Source organism: Ctenopharyngodon idella, chromosome 8, assembly GCF_019924925.1.
Source record: "Ctenopharyngodon idella isolate HZGC_01 chromosome 8, HZGC01, whole genome shotgun sequence".
Lineage (NCBI taxonomy): Eukaryota > Metazoa > Chordata > Actinopteri > Cypriniformes > Xenocyprididae > Ctenopharyngodon > Ctenopharyngodon idella.
The window spans coordinates 6,392,630-6,408,296 of NC_067227.1; the positions used below are offsets into that span (position 1 = coordinate 6,392,630).

Sequence of the window (15,667 nt, forward strand, 5' to 3'; positions counted from 1 at the left end):
GGTTGAGGTATCTAATTCTGACTTTAATACTTCTCTCTCCTTCCATAGGGTAGCGGTGGGGGATCCAGAATGCTCTTGATCTATAACATTTATCTGAGATAATCTGATTGACCCGCTCCATTCTTTTTTTTTTCCTCATGCCTGCACTAAATGAAATTATTTGGCCTCTTAAAAGGCCTTCATTATCGCCCTGGGGTTATAATAGCCACTTTTACACATTGGGGTCAAACTGTTCTCATTGCTTAACTATTCCATTCCGTGCCGATTCGGGCCACCCGGTATGGATATGGTTTCATTTTCCAACATGGGGATGATAACAGAGCTCTTTGGAATGTAATACAAATGCGTCAGTTGTTGCTTGATAACGCAACAGTTTACAGACAATATGAGATGCAAATAGCAACCGTGTTATGGAGGATTGTCGGATTTTTATTTTATTTTATTATTAACTTGAGTTAACTTCGCTCAAATAGTGTGCTTGGCTAGCTACAGAGAAAGCCAACCGTGCTGAGAATTCTGGGCAGAGAATGGAATATTGGCATATAGATGTCTTTAGGCCAGGACTCTAATAAAACATGTGAAGTTTGGGGCAGATCAGACATTGTTTGCCCGAGTTACAACAACTTCCTGTTTCATGGTGAAACATCGAACTTTGCCAGGCCTCCACAGACACGCCCTTCAGGGAAAACTCTAGATCTTCGCAATTTAACGTCGCAAAGGCCTTTAGATTAGACTGACCAAATATGATGTTGATCTGATTAAAGCTGTAGGAGGAGTTCGTTAAAGTACAACATGTGGAAATGGCAAAAACTGCACAAATTTTGCAGAGAAAATTTCTCACTTCCTGTTGGTTTTCAGATTTCGTACCGGGAGACTTTTTTGTAGGTATTGAGATGTTATATGTGTCTACCGAATTTCATACCTGTATGTGAAACGCAGCGTGAGGGGCACTTCGTTGAAATCTTGTAGGTGGCGCTATCGAGCCATTTTGCCATGCCTAATTCTGATATCCATAACGGACGTAAATTTTCACCACTTCTGACGCGTGTGTAAAGTTTCATGAGTTTTCGAGCATGTTTAGGCCCTCAAAAAAGCGATTCATTTGGGAGAAGAAGAATAAATATAGCTGCAAGGTGGCTTCAGAACAACTGTGCACGGCCGGCAATAGGCATTTAAAACGGTTAAACATAAAAGGACTATTTCAAAGTCATTTGAGTACACCACATTTACTGCCGCAGTTGGTGCCCATATGATCACTCTCACACACACACAGAGAGAGGGAGACAGTGTGCAAAATCCACATTCAAACCAAAATATCTGACTTCCTGTTGGTCGGAGCTAATGACTGTAAATTAGAAAGTTGTCAGGCTTAATGAGAACAATATGTGTAATTTGGTGACTGTAGGTAAAACTAACCCCACCACTTTTGTCAAAAGGTGGCGCTACTGAGCCCCTCCTCCCCGCCCGTTTCTAGGGTTTTACCCATGTCTGCTGGCTGACATCTCTGATGTGTGTATCGAGTTTCATGCAATTTGAAGCATGCTAAGAGTCTCAAAAGCTTCCAAAACGAATATTAAAGTTTGATGCATTGCCATGGCAACAGTGTTTGAGATATCACAATTCTTTTCAAAGGTCTACATTCACCGTGTCTTGACATTATTGTGATGAAGTTTGAAGCAAATTGGGTAAAAATAAGAGGGTGATCTCTAAGCATTTTGAAAGTGACACAATTGCTGCTGCCAGTTGGTGGCGCTTTAACTTTGACTCACAATAGTCACATCTATGTGATCAGCCTCGTACAACGAACACACAGCTGAAGTTTCATAAAAATCAATCAATGTATGATAAAGTTATAACACATTTCCTGTCTCCCTTTTCTCGCCATAATTTCGTTGCCTCGCCACGGCCAAACTGTTCGAAATATCAAAAATCTGCTGACAATTTTTCATCATCAATGTCTTGACTTCATGCGGACCGAGTTTGGTGGTGATTGGATTAATCGCCTAGGAGGAGTATATCAAATTCCAGAGCATGCGTTTTTTCAAACAACCCATAATAACTGACTTCCTGTTGAGTTGGCGTATAACTTAGAGCACGAAAGTTGTTAGGCCCGATGAGGTCTTTATGTGTAGCGAGTTTCATACTAATACATGCAAGCGTGTTTGATATATGGCCAAGTTTTTGGATCCCATTCAAGGGGGCGCTGTCGAGCCCCCATGCCACGCCTGGGTCCCAGCCTCTGCGGCGTCCTAATGGCCGCAGATTCCAATGTGCGTGCCAATTTTCAAGAGTTTTTGAGCACATTAAGGCCCCCAAAAAGCCCTAAAAGGTTGAAGAAAAAAAAATAACTAAATAAAAATAATAATAATCCTTAGGAGAAAAATAGGCCCCTGCGCCTTAGTGGCTTGTGCCCTAATAATAAACGGAGCAATTCCAATAGGGTCCTCACATCATCGGTGCTCGGACCCTAATAAACGGAGCAATTCCAATAGGGTCCTCACACCATCGGTGCTCGGGACCTAATAATCCTTAGGGGATCAAGAGGGCCCTGCGCCATTAGTGGCTTTGGCCCTAATAATCCTTAGGGGATCAAGATGGCCCTGCGCCATTAGTGGCTTGGGCCCTAATAAACGGAGCAATTCCAATAAGGTCCTCACACCATCGGTGCTCGGGCCCTAATAATATTACTTATAACAAACTATGGTATTTATAATGACAAACATCTTAAACACATGAAACTATAAAAATAACCTCTATAAAAGTGACTTGTGTGGTCCAATATTTAATATAAAGCTAATAATAGTAACTTTTTGGTAACACTTTAGTATAGGGAACACATATAAACTATTAACTATGACTTTTCCCTCAATAAACTCCTAATTTACTGCTTGTTAATAGTTAGTAAGGTAGTTGTTAAGTTTAGGTATTGGGTAGGATTAAGAATGTAGAATAAGGTCATGCAGAATAAGGCATTAATACGTGCTTAATAAGTACTAATAAATAGCCAGTATTCTAGGAATATGCATGCTAATAAGCAACTAGTTAAAAGACCCTAAACATAAAATGTTACCACTTTTTTATTATTTACCTTTATTTTACCAGGAAGTCTCATTGAGATTAAAATCTCTTTTACAAGAGAGACCTGGCCAAGGTAGCAGCCATACAGTAAAACAACATTTTAAAATACAACAAGTACATAATAAAACAGGAATATTAGAACAAAGTATCCTCTCAACAAAAACAATCACAAGCCTCCATAACTACTCTCTTTAAGATGCCTTTAAATTCACCAATAGACACAAATTTATCTAATTTTAAATCTTTTTGTAAATTATTCCATGCCCAGGGTGCGTGGTAGGAAAATGCAGTTTCCCTAGTTCTGTAAAAACTCGAGGTACAATAAAAAAGCAAACACTTGGAAGAGTGTAGCTGGTAACTGCCAGAACTAAGACAAAGAAAGGTACAGAGATAAGCTGGAAGTTTACCAAGCATTGCTTAATAAATAAAAATGTACCAATGCTGTTTCCTGTGTATGGTTAATGATGTCCAACCTACCATCTCGTGTATGGGGATGGTACACCATCAAGTATGAGTACGGGATACACCATACACCATCAAGTATGAGTACGGAATTTTGCATTTATAATAAAACTTAATGCTGCATGGTACACGGAATCAAGGCTCGTTAGGATAGAGGAGGCTCCGTGCATGTATAAAATGTCACCATAGTCAATCACAGTAAGGAAAGGAGCTTCTACAAGATTCTTTTTAGCATTAAAAGTAAAATTAGATTTATTTCTAAAATAAAAGCCAATCTTTACTTTGAGCTTCCTCATTAGATTATCAATAAGTATATTGAATAAAAGTGTATCGTCTATCCAAATGCCCAAGTACTTGTAAAAGGGTACCCTTTCAATAGTTTTACCATCAGATCTAAATATGCTAAGATTATCAAGTACTTGTGAATGAGCTTTTGAAAAAAAAACACAAACTTTGTTTTCTGTGAATTTAAAACCAATTTTAAGTTCACCAGGGCACTTTGCAATGACTGAAATGCAGTCTGAAGCTCTCGCCTGTGTTACAGATGGAGCAAGTGTATAAATAATAGTATCATCAGCATAAAAATGTTTTTTTTTTTAATTGAATGTCCTTACCCAAATCATTTATATAAATAGAACACAAAATAGGTCCCAAAATGGAACCCTGTGGGACCCCTTTAGATGCATCAAGAAAATCAGATTTGTGATTCTCCACATGAACACACTGAGTCTGATCTTGCTAAATAATTTCTGAACCATTTCACTGTCTCCTGTCTGAAACCAGAACTGATAAGTTTGTTCAGCAGCAATTCATGATCCACTGAATCAAACGCTTTAGATAGATCCACAAATAGGGCTGCACAGTGCCCTATTTGTGCCCTTTTGCCCTACTGTTTTCTATTCAGGGCACCAATAAGGTCATTTATCACCACCGTAGCAGCAGTGGTACTATGGCCAGTTCTAAAACCAGATTGAAAAGAATTTAAAATATTATCAATTAAAAACTGTTTTTACTGTGTATTTACATGAGATTCAAGAATCTTGGCCAAGATTGAGAGTTTGGAGATCGGATGGTAGTTGTTCATGTCTGAGGGATCACCACCTTCCAAATTTTAAGTATAGAATTCGACAAAAGGCTCAGATTAAAAATATGAGTAATTGGCTCTGCAGTAATATCTGCTGCCACCTTTAAAAGATAAGGATCTAGGTTATCTGGGCCTACAGATGATTTGTGGTCGATGCCTTTCAACGCTTTACAAACTTGAGTTACTGAAACAGGTTTTAAAACAAACACATCCAGATTTCCAACTGCTGGTGTAACCATAGAACATGGGACAGTTGTATTTACATTTAAACTGTCAAATCCAGACCCTGCATGAATGAAGTGTTTATTTAACTGGTTGATCATAGCAGCTTTATCTTTTATTTTATCTACATCAACCTGAATATATTCAGGAAGACTAGAGGCTACATGAGTCCCTGACAAGGATTTAATTAATTTCCAGAATTTTGAGGGGTTATTTAAATTCTCTGTGACTGACTTTAAATAAAACTCTGATTTAGACTTTCTAATCATCAATGTGCACTTATTCCTTAGTGTTTTAAATTTTGACCAATCAGCAGGGGCGTTTGAAAACCTGGCTTGCGCCCATGATTTATTTCTTAAATGAATTAACTCTGAAAGACTATCTGAAAACCAGGGATTGTCCCTACTGCTGATCCTGAACTTTTTAATGGGAACATGTTTATTAGCGATGGACAGAAAAAAATTATTGAAAATATTCCCATGCCAGTTCCACACCTTGTATTAGAGTTACTCTTCTAAGATCACTGTTGTATAAATCATGCAAAAAAGCCTGCTCCTCAAAATTTTTAAAATACCTTTTAAAAAATAAAAAATTGGGTTTTAATTTGGGTATTTTTGTATTCCTGACACAAGCAATTACACAGTGATCACTGACATCATTGCAGAATATGCCAGTTGAATTAAATTTGTGAGCAGTATTCGTTATAATTAAATCAAGTAAGGTTGATTTATGTTGCACTTTAGGATTGGGCCTTTTTGGTGCATTAATAAGTTGTGCAAGGTTTAAGAAGTCACACAATTCTTTAAAACAATCAGAGGTCCCTGAGAGCCAGTCCCAATTTAAATCACTCATAAGGATGAACTCGGAATCATTTAACTCATGTAAAATATCCGAAAAGACTTTGAGAGCATCTGTTACACCTGGCTCAAAGATGTAACATTAAGGGAGACGACATGGTGGAATAAATTCAAACATAATATTTATTAACCAAAATAACATAATTAAAAGGTCAGTATCAGTAGAGTCAATCAGTATGAATTGCACGTGAATGGATGCCCCAAATGAAATGTTGTCAGTGCAAGTGAATGGATGTAAAACAAAACACAAATATCACAACATTAGAGCGCGGTCCTGGCAAACTGCCCCCAAGCAACAGCTGAGCAGCTGCCTCGACGAACGCTTGCACTGTTTAAATAAGATCCATGATGAGCAACAGGTGTGCTCAATTCACGCCCCAATCACAAGACCCACAACAAAGAAAAGAAACAAAAACACCCAAACCAACACAACTCAACCCTAACACACACCCCCTAAAAAAAATAAATAAAAAAAAATAAAAAAAAACACAACAAGTAATAATAATTATAATAACAATAAATCATAACATACATACATATAGTAACCAGTCAACTCACATCAGTTGAAAACAGAAGCACCATCTTGTCACCCCATCACGGGGGCACGTGACGGGGTGTCCGCTAAAACATTCTCAACAACCTTAATGTGTTTAATCGTTATAAGTTATAAGGCTGTAAGAAAAGTATTCATCGCATTAAGCGTTGACTCTGACTCTCGCAGAACCCTCTTGATCAACGCAGTCCTCCATTCTCTGGGGTGGAAAAGCGTCAGGTGTGGTAATTTTATTAATTCTTCAATAATCCGTACAAAACCTGAACGTTCCATCTGTTTTTTTAACTAATAAACACGGCAAAGCCCAACTCGAACAAGACGGTTTTGCGATGTTATTTTTCAACTCAACCCTAACAGCATCCTTTGTGGCAGACGGGGGTCTATAGCAGCCAACCACCATAATATTAGAGACTTTTGAAACACCCACTTTGATGGCCAAGACCTCAAACTGTTTAGCTCTAGTAACTGACAAAGTTACAGAGCTAACAAACTTAGATTTGACATAGATGGCCACTCCACCTCCTTTACCCACCCAATCAGTTCTGTAGACTTTATAGCCATCAATAAAAATTAAATCGTCAGTTACCGATTTCTTAAGCCAGGTTTCAGAAAGAAAGATTATGTCAGCGTTTGTCATATTTACCCAAATCTTAATCATATCCAATTTAGGGACCAAACTTCTAACATTTAAATGTATAAACCCAGGCCTGTTCTACTTTTAAAATCTGAGGGAGTGGATAAACAATGCATAGATGTAGCAGGCCCAGGATTTGACTGAACATTTCCAGATAACATCAGTAAAAGCATTACCATACATCGTAATTTTAGTTTAACAGGAAATTATTTATCAGGACCCCCACTCACTGCAAACGGGAGTTTTAAGACAAGGTTTTAAGTTGTCTGAAGTGTAGCAAGTATAACCAGGATTCACTCTCCTTGTTGTGTCTATTTAAATCATTTAATTCCTGGTTGCAAAGAATAAGCATCAGAAATATAAGAAAATACATGATGCCAACTTATATGCTGACATTTTAAGGACAAATCAGGTAGCCGGGTGGGTTTCAGACTGAAAGGTTAAAGAGGGGAGATCTGTAGACCCAAAGAAACTCAGTCACTCTACCACAGTCCACAGCTTTGAAATTAAATGTGCTGCTGGGCCTGGAAAACCCCACCAGCAAGATTGAGTCCTTAATTAAATTTTTATATATATATATATACAGTGGGTACGGAAAGTATTCAGACCCCCTTAAATTTTTCACTCTTTATTATATTGCAGCCATTTGCTAAAATCATTTAAGTTTTTTTTTTTTCCTCATTAATGTACACACAGCACCCCATATTGACAGAAAAACACAGAATTGTTGACATTTTTGCAGATTTACTAAAAAAGAAAAACTGAAATATCACATGGTCCTAAGTATTCAGACCCTTTGCTCAGTATTTAGTAGAAGCACCCTTTTGATCTAATACAGCCATGAGTCTTTTTGGGAAAGATGCAACAAGTTTTTCACACCTGGATTTGGGGATCCTCTGCCATTCCTCTTTGCAGATCCTCTCCAGTTCTGTCAGGTTGGATGGTAAACGTTGGTGGACAGCCATATTTAGGTCTCTCCAGAGATGCTCAATTGGGTTTAAGTCAGGGCTCTGGCTGGGCCATTCAAGAACAGTCACGGAGTTGTTGTGAAGCCACTCCTTCGTTATTTTAGCTGTGTGCTTAGGGTCATTGTCTTGTTGGAAGGTAAACCAGGTCGTCCTGTCCCTGCAGCTGAAAAACACCCCCACAGCATGATGCTGCCACCACCATGCTTCACTGTTGGGACTGTATTGGACAGGTGATGAGCAGTGCCTGGTTTTCTCCACACATACCACTTAGAATTAAGACCAAAAAGTACTATCTTGTTCTCATCAGACCAGAGAATCGTATTTCTCACCATCTTTAGCAAACTCCATGCGGGCTTTCATGTGTCTTGCACTGAGGAGAGGCTTCCGTCAGGCCACTCTGCCATAAAGTCCCGACTGGTGGAGGGCTGCAGTGATGGTTGACTTTCTACAACTTTCTCCCATCTCCCGACTGCATCTCTGGAGCTCAGCCACAGTGATCTTTGGGTTCTTCTTTACCTCTCTCACCAAGGCTCTTCTCCCCCGATAGCTCAGTTTGGCCGGACGGCCAGCTCTAGGAAGGGTTCTGGTCGTCCCAAACGTCTTCCATTTAAGGATTATGGAGGCCACTGTGCTCTTAGGAACCTTAAGTGCAGCAGAAATTTTTTGGTAACCTTGGCCAGATCTGTGCCTTTCCACAATTCTGTCTCTGAGCTCTTCAGGCAGTTCCTTTGACCTCATGATTCTCATTTGCTCTGACATGCACTGTGAGCTGTAAGGTCTTATATAGACAGGTGTGTGGCTTTCCTAATCAAGTCCAATCAGTATAATCAAACACAGCTGGACTCAAATGAAGGTGTAGAACCATCTCAAGGATGATCAGAAGAAATGGACAGCACCTGAGTTAAATATATGAGTGTCACAGCAAAGGGTCTGAATACTTAGGACCATGTGATATTTCAGTTTTTCTTTTTTAATAAATCTGCAAAAATGTCAACAATTCTGTGTTTTTCTGTCAATATAGGGTGCTGTGTGTACATTAATGAGGAAAAAAAAAAATAACTTAAATGATTTTAGCAAATGGCTGCAATATAACAAAGAGTGAAAAATTTAAGGGGGTCTGAATACTTTCCATACCCACTGTGTGTGTGTATATATATATATATATATATTAAGAGCTGTACACCAATAGATGCATTCCTGATAGTCCTATGCCTCGGCAAACCAGAGTCAGAAATGTATGGCAATCCAATAACAACTTATGCAATTGTATCATCAAAAGATCCCGGAAAGATATTAAAATCATGTTTATAGGAAGAATCTCATCTCAACCTCAACCAAGGTCCAGAGAAACCCAACAGGATCAGATCTTTAATTCAGATTTAAAATAAGGCTGTAATCCACAATGAATGTAAATCTTCCTCGAAATAGCAGAGCACTTGCAGTCACTGAACCACTTTGAGGATCCAATAGAATATAGCTTTTTCCTTTTTAGGAATTGTACACCAACAGGTGGATTCCAAGCAGGCCTAGGCCTTTGAAGGCCTGAGCCAGAATTCTGTAGAAATCCAATGACATCTAATAAAAGTATAGCATACAAAGATCCCAGATTAAAAGGAGTGATGTTTTTCTTGAAAGAACCACTCATTCAGGCTTAAATGAAATAAAAAGATTTAAAAAAATCTTAGAAAACTTATACCTCATACACTGACACTCAAACAATAAACTGCCTTGGCTGCCATCTTGTCATTGCTCATATTATGGCCATTAGTGTCAAGTCAAGTCAGCTTAATTTATATAGCGCTTTTTACAATGCAGATTGTGTCAAAGCAGCTTTACAGTGATAGCTGGCAAATAATTTTGGCTGCACAGCAGCTCTTAAAGTAAATGGTGTCTTTGTCCAGCTTAAATAAATTCAGTATTGATTCATTCCATTGTAAAAATCAATATATATTAATTTAGGTAATTTATCTATATATCAGCACTGGAGAAAACAGTGATGTCATCATCCAGCTCAGTTCTGTTCGCATACAATGGTGTCAATGCAGGCAGATCGAAAACATTTTTGAATATCAAGTGCCCCCAACTAAGCAAGCCAAAGGCGACAGCGGCAAGGAACCCAAACTCCTAACAGGTGACATTAGGTGACCAACAGGTGACAGAAATTGAGAAAAAAACCTTGGGAGAAACCAGGCTCAGTCGAGGGTCCAGTTCACCTCTGGCCAACAGCGAACAGTGCGTGATTATGATTCAGGCAGCGTTACAGGTCATAAGTCTGATTGGGATTGCAACAGTACGGCTGACCACGGTAAACCTCGGGATAAACAGAGAGACTAATATTAGCGTAGATGCCATTCTTCTTCTCATGTAACGAGTACATCTGGTGTTATAAGAAATGTTCCCGGTTCCGGCTGACCTAATTTATACAGCCTACAGCCTTTAACAGATGTGAAAACATAAATTGATATGTAATGTGGATGCCAGGTTAAAGAGATGCATTTTTAGTCTAGATTTAAACTGGCAGAGTGTGTCTGCTTCCCGAACAATGCTAGGAAGACTGTTCCAAAGTTTAGGTGCTAAAAAGGAAAATGATCTACCACCTGCGGTTGATTTTGATATTCTAGGTATTATCAACTGGCCAGAATTCTGAGATCGCAATAGACGTGAAGGACTATAATGCGTTAAGAGCTCGCTCAGGTACTGGGGAGCTAAACCATTTAGTGCTATGTAAGTAATTAGCAAGATTTTAAAATCTATATGATGTTTAACAGGGAGCCAATGCAGTATTGACAGAACCGGGCTAATATGGTCATACTTCCTAGTTCATTTTTATAGGTAGTGTTGTGTGGACTGAAAAGTTTGTAATTATCATTGTGTACAGTTTACATTTTAACATTTCAGTTCGCGTGGTCAGAGCTATTCTGTCTGGCTTCATCTAGGTTCACACAGAGCCTTTAATGTTCACATATCATGTTGTGTTTGTGTTGAATTCAAATGGGTCATGCAACTTGCACTAATTACCACTTTAATAGAGTGGCGAAAGCATCAAGCAAGTTTTCTAATTGTGTCATACTTGTTTGCTTTGTCAGTGTCTTTGTGGTTTTTGGTTCTTTTGCTATTATAGGCTATAAGGCACTTTGAAATAATTGAAATAATGTTAAATGACTGTAATGTGGTCAACTGACTGAAACAACTGCAATACAGTCAACAGACCTACTTCATAGATGGATGTTTTCTGAAAAAAAAATTGCACACCTTAGTACGCCTGTAAAACAACCAGAATAAAACATTCAGCAACACCATGGTATAATGTTGTGTTCATGTGATTTCAGTGCATTGACAAGGCCAGAGATCTACTAGATGCTGAGCTCACTGCCATGGCTGGAGAGAGTTACAGTAGAGCATATGGGGTAAGAACATATACCTCAGTCTCAATACAGAAGATTGGCTCAAGTAAATGATCATTCAACTCAAGTAACGTATAGATTTTCTTTTTAATCGCTCATAGTCTGCTTTGATAGGAATGCTGTTCAAGATTTGAGGTAAAGTTGAGACCATTTCAGGGAAGACTATTACATTGTAAGACTAGTACATTATTTCAGCCAGACTTTTACCATTTCAGGGAAGACTATTACATTGTAAGACTAGTACATTATTTCAGCCAGACTTTTACCTTATATACATTACATAATGAACACACACACACTCACACACACACATCCTCTCTCTCTCTCTCTCTCTCTCTCTCTCTCTCTCTCTCTCTCTCTCTATCTATCTATCTCTCTTTCTCTTTCTTATAGGCCATGGTGTCATGTCAGATGCTGTCTGAGTTAGAGGAGGTGATCCAGTATAAACTGGTTCCTGAAAGGAGGGACATCATCAGGGAAACGTGGTGGGAGAGGCTGCAGGTAACAACAGTGTTATTCCCTCCATACTCAACAAGTCAAGTCACCTTTATTTATGTAGCGCTTTATACAATACAGATTGTTTCAAAGCAGCTTTACAGTGATAACAGGAAAATGATTCAAAGCTGCAAACAGAGTTAATTTTGGCTGTACAGAAGCTCTAAAAGAAAACAGTGTCATTGTTTGGCTGAATTCATTTCAGTGTTAATTCATCTCAAGATCATTTCATCTATAAAGCAGTTCTGCAGAAAACAGTGATGTCATCATCCAGCTCAGTTCAGTTCTCATCCAATAGTGTCAGTGCAGTACAAGTTAAATAAGTATTTGGGGTTCTATACATACTGTATGTGTATAAAATTTAAGATAAAAGTTACATAAACAAAGGGTTCACCAAACTATTCCAAACTAATAACTTCCAGCTGCTGCTGCTGTTGTTGTTGTTGTTGTTGTTTTGTTCCTTCATCAATAGTCCTGTCTTGACCTGGCTGACGCTATATGTGAGAACATTTTGTGGTTGGCTTGACATCAGCTCAGTAGGGTGCTTTGACGTAGTGTGTCAGCTTGCATTTCTTTTATATGCTCAGCTAGTGCCATTGGGGAAAAACAAATCATTAACAGTGTGAACTAATGGTGCCAACCTGGAGACTTTTCGGTTCATAAAGGCGTAAGAGTACAGAGCTGATGTATCATTGACAAGGAAATGTTAGTCAATGGTAATTGGTCAGCCTCTGTCTAGGAGAATTACAGGCAAAGGACACTGTGTTCATTTGTATTAGTAGGGGTTAATGTACAGTCAGCTTTTCATCTATATCAGCTAAAGCTGCACAGTTAATCGTTAAAAGATCTCAATCACAATTCAAAAACCCACACGATCTTATTCGTAAATGGAAATGAGTCTCCTGTGTCTGTTAAACCTTTGACAAAATCACAATGGAACATTCAGATCTGCATTGGCATTGCCACTGACCCATAAATTGCAGTTGTCAATGTATAGGTATTAAACCGCTTCACAAACTGTCTTTTTAACAACAGTATCATTATTTCTGTATTACAAATATTCAAATGATCACAGAAGTACTGGGATAAAAGTTGATAGTTTGGATAAAAAACACTGATGACTCAAAATACTCAAGATAGCAATCAAAATACAGCAAATCACCTTTTGAGAAACTTTGTGTTTTGTAACCAATTTCCCATTTAATTTCAGTCTAATCTAACCAACCCAAGCTTCAGCATAATTTATAAATGTAGGTGCTAAAAATTTTATTTTTTTTATTTTTTATTTTTTTTCAGGGTTGCCAGCGTATTGTGGAGGACTGGCAGAGGATCTTGATGGTGCGCTCCCTGGTCATTAGTCCACATGAGGACATGAGGACGTGGTTGAAGTACGCTAGCCTCTGTGGAAAAAGTGGAAGACTAGTAAGACCAACAGTGTCACATCCAATCTCAAGCTTAGAACCAAACTCATTATGTAACACATAAAACATCATTGCTCAAAAGCTCAAGCTCAATTTCACAAAAGGAAAAACTCAGTTGTGGAAGTTTTAAATATCTTCCAGAATGTGACAGTGTTTAGAACTCAAACTTCCTTGTTTGTCCAAAAAGAAAAAAACTTTTTATTTATTGAAACCAAGCTGCCAAAACAGTTTTTTACTTTCTTCTCTTTATTACATAATAGAGATGACTACATCTGCATAAAACTGCCTGCACAGACACAGATCATCCCCTCCTCGACCCACCTACTGGTGTGTTAGTCAAGTCAAATCACCTTTATTTATATAGCGCTTTTTACAATGCAGATTGTGCCAAAGCAGCTTTACAGTGATAACTGGTATATAATTTTGGCTGCACAGCAGCTCTTAAAGAAAATGGTGTCAATGCAGGCAGATCAAAGCACTGTTGAATATCAAATGTCAAGTGTCCCCAACTAAGCAAGCCAAAGGCGACAGCGTCAAGGAACCCAAACTCCAACAGGTGACATCAGGTGGCAAATAGGTGTTAAAATGGAGAAAAAAACCTTGGGAGAAACCAGGCTTAGTCGGGGGGCCAGTTCTCCTCTGGCGAACAGTGCTTTGTTACAATTCAGGTAGCTATCATAAGTCCGATGGGATCGCAACATTCAAAGTATTTATTCCAGTTCCATCCAGTTGAGGATCGTATTCATCACGCCGGTATGGACGGTTTGTTAAGGAACTGTGCCACTGGCTGTCGTGTTGATGAGGCCTTCACAGTGGATGATCTAGTTGACACTTCAGGGCTGCATTGTGGTCGTATCAAGGCGCAGATCCTCGATCTCACCTGGATATGGCCCGGATCCGGTTGACTATGGTAAACCTCAGGATAAACAGAGAGACTAATATTAGCGTAGATGCCATTCTTCTTCTGATGTAACGAGTACATCTAGTGTTATAGGAAGTGTTCCCAGTTCCGGCTGACCTAATTTATGCAGCCTAACAATCCTTTAACGGATTTGAAAATATATATTGATAATGTGTTATGTGTATGCCAGGTTAAAGAGATGCGTTTTTAGTCTAGATTTAAACTGACAGAGTGTGTCTGCTTCCCGAACAATGCTAGGAAGATTGTTCCAGAGTTTAGGTGCCAAATAGGAGAAGGATCTACTGCCTGCGGTTGATTTTGATATTCTAGGTACTATCAGCTGGCCTGAATTCTGAGATCGCAATAGGCGTGAAGGACTATAATGCATGAAGAGCTCACTCAGGTACTGGGGAGCTAAACCATTTAGTGCTTTGTAAGTAATTAGCAAGATTTTAAAATCTATACGATGTTTAACAGGAAGCCAATGCAGTGTTGACAGAACTGGGCTAATATGGTCATACTTCCTAGTTCTAGTAAGAACTCTAGCTGCTGCATTTTGTACGAGCTGTAGTTTATTTATCAAGCAAGCGGAACAACCACCCAGTAGAGCGTTACAGTAATCTAGCCTTGAGGTCATGAACGCATGAACTAACTGTTCTGCATTTGTCATTGAGAGCATATGTCATAGTTTAGATATATTTTTAAGATGGAAGAATGCGGTTTTACAGATGCTAGAAACATGGCCTTCAAATGAAAGATTGGTATCAAAGAGTGTTAGTGAAGTGATATGGACAGACTGAAAAATTCTGGGATAAATGGACTAAAAATATCATTACCTTCTAGAGGATCCTAAAGAGTTTTCATAGTTTCTTTGTTGCAAAAATGTTTGTTGCTGTTTATACATTGGTAAATCAAGCCAGTGACTAAACTGTCTACTTCACATTGCTGTACTTAGTAGCACAAATATTATCTATTATTTAGATTGTGTTTTTTTAATCCTACTAACATATATTATTATAACAATTAGAATGATAACATATTATATTATTATAATTATAATTATAATTATAATGCTGGCCATTATTTGTTATAACAAATAATTCTTCCGCCAAGCAGTGTAGTTCTTCAGCAACATTTAGCATAATAGTTGCCAAGCAACAGCTACATTCAGCATTGGCACATTAATACTGATGTATTGAGATCACATTAATGAAGATTATAAGAGTATTTTACAACAGCATTGAATGGGACCCTGACCCCTTGCCTCAAAAACATGAGCCCATGAGTCTTGAGTCTTGACTTAATCACCAGTAGTGACAATCAAAGGAGCGGGAAGTCACTGAGAGAAAGCAATTGATTAGGGGATGAAAGACAGATAATGAAAGCACTGTTCCTGTGGACTCAAAGACCTTGCTGGATTCAAGATTATATTATGGCCTCAGTGGATTCTGATTGACATGTTTATTTACAAAGCGCTTGGTTTCTAACAGATGTCTTTTGTGAACCAGAGAAGTTCAGGTATTGGAGTCAGGCATTGAAGATTAGTGCTCTCTCTGTGATCTCCAGACAAGCAGCTTAATTTATTTGG

At 38.5% G+C, this 15,667-nt stretch overlaps 1 protein-coding gene across 2 annotated transcripts in view; it reads left to right on the forward strand.

Moving 5' to 3' along the window:
• The window catches only part of mtor (mechanistic target of rapamycin kinase), a 272,554-nt gene that overhangs the window by 158,849 nt on the left and 98,038 nt on the right, over positions 1-15,667 (forward strand). For both annotated transcript variants that reach the window (XM_051903439.1, XM_051903440.1), the window contains 3 exons: positions 11,188-11,265; positions 11,656-11,763; positions 13,054-13,179. In XM_051903439.1, the coding sequence (XP_051759399.1) occupies positions 11,188-11,265; positions 11,656-11,763; positions 13,054-13,179 (312 nt within the window). The remainder of the gene's footprint in view (positions 1-11,187; positions 11,266-11,655; positions 11,764-13,053; positions 13,180-15,667) is intronic.